The sequence below is a fragment of the Mixophyes fleayi genome, chromosome 1, assembly GCF_038048845.1.
Source record: "Mixophyes fleayi isolate aMixFle1 chromosome 1, aMixFle1.hap1, whole genome shotgun sequence".
In the NCBI taxonomy this organism is placed as follows: Eukaryota; Metazoa; Chordata; class Amphibia; order Anura; family Limnodynastidae; genus Mixophyes; species Mixophyes fleayi.
This window is the reverse complement of record NC_134402.1, coordinates 312,668,203-312,669,925: the sequence shown is the minus strand read 5'-3', so window position 1 is coordinate 312,669,925 and position 1,723 is coordinate 312,668,203. Positions and strand designations below refer to the sequence as shown.

At 36.3% G+C, this 1,723-nt stretch overlaps 1 protein-coding gene across 1 annotated transcript; it reads right to left on the bottom strand.

Moving 5' to 3' along the window:
• Nucleotides 1–209: 209 nt before the first annotated feature.
• Nucleotides 210–1,211, bottom strand: LOC142151013 (olfactory receptor 4E2-like). The gene has a single exon (XM_075206302.1). It carries the CDS (start codon nucleotides 1,209–1,211, stop codon nucleotides 210–212), a length of 1,002 nt encoding a protein of 333 aa, XP_075062403.1.
• Between the last annotated feature and the right edge of the window lie 512 nt (nucleotides 1,212–1,723).

Below are 1,723 nucleotides of genomic sequence, written 5' to 3'. Positions count from 1 at the left end.
TATTGTGTGCATTAGTAGCGCCCAAAAGTGTTGTGCTTAGAGGCACCATTTAAATCAAAGTCCAATGGAAGTGGACAGACACACCTTCAATAGACTTAAATGTAAAAAAATGTAGAATGCTTTGTACAGTAATTCTTCCCTTGATCACATTGTGGCTCTATCTAAAGCATTTTCAGTTATGACACTTTTGAAATAAATATAATTTCACATTAATTTTGTTTCATATTTCTCCCCCAGAGTTTTTTCATGGATGTCTTCATTTCCTCATTCCTCAAGGTATAGATAATTGGATTCAGCATTGGTGCTATGATAGTGTAGAACACAGTCACCACTTCATCAGCTTGAGAGGTTTTGGATGGTCTCATGTAAATGAAGACACCAGGTCCAAAGAACAAAGTTACCACCGTAAGATGGGAAGCACAAGTTGAAAATGCTTTGCGTCTCCCTTCAACATTTCGTATTTTAAAGATTGTCTTACCAATGCCAATATATGATATTAGGACAGCTAAAAAGCAGCCTAGTGCTAGAATCCCACTGTTGGTCACTATCATAGCATCAATCATGGTTGTGTCAGTACATGCCAGCCTTATTAGAGGTGGGATGTCACAAATGAAGCTGTTAATTTCATTAGGACCACAGAATGGCAGCCCCATAGTTAATGTTGTCTGGATGTTGGAGTGAGCAAAGCTAATAGCCCATATTACTGCTACCATCCAGAGACAAAGCTGTTTGCTCAGAATGCTGGAATACTGCAGTGGTCTGCAAATTGCTACATAGCGATCATAAGCCATGGCTGTAAAAATCAAACATTCTGCACAGGCAAAAAAGTGGAAGAAGTACAGTTGAGTGATGCATCCATTAAATGAAATAGATTTCCTGTCAGAAAAGAAATCTACCAACATGTTTGGCACAGTTACAGATGAGTAGCAAAGATCAATAAAAGACAGTTTACCAAGGAAAAAGTACATTGGGTTATGGAGACGATAATCTGCCCTGATGGTCAACATGATCACAATATTCCCACACAGAAGCAAGGTGTATAACAGCAGGAAGAGTGAGAAAACAGCGTACTGGAGACTGGGGTGAAAGGCAAAAACCACAAAAACAAATTCTGTCACTTCCGTTGCATTGAATTTCCCCAACATAGCGATCAAAGGATGGGATTTCTGTGGGTTAACCATGTAATCTGATATGTTATTAAATGAATCCATTGTCACAAATGTCAGCTGTAGTGTATATTTGGAAAGAAAGTATTAATTAAGGGTGTCAGGCAGGAGCAGTATTATGTCAATTTATTCCATTTAGTGTTGTATACCTTGTTGCATAGTCATTGAGATTGAGAAATGACACATGCACATTACTTTGAGCCTTTCAGCTAAAACAAACCAAACATTAATACTGAAGGGCCCTCAAATTACTATGAATACCTGAAGCAATACTTTTTACGAAATTACATAACGAGCTGCATAATTACACAAAAATTACAAAGACATCAAATTACAAAATAATGTATGTATGTTATGTCAAATAAAATAAAGAAGAAACAGTAAATTATGTTATTTCTATTATAGATTAAGTTAATGCATTTTCCTAGAAAATAGTTTGACAATTAATCACCTGGTGGGGTTACAGGCAACGTGATCTGATCCACATAATCGTATTAAATTTTTAAAAAAATCCATTCAACAAAAATTGCATCTTAACTGATATCACGTCTGTAAGC

Bases quoted from the DNA above. Each gene is read 5' to 3' on its own strand.
- LOC142151013 (XM_075206302.1), bottom strand. From the start codon at position 1,211: ATGGATTCATTTAATAACATATCAGATTACATGGTTAACCCACAGAAA.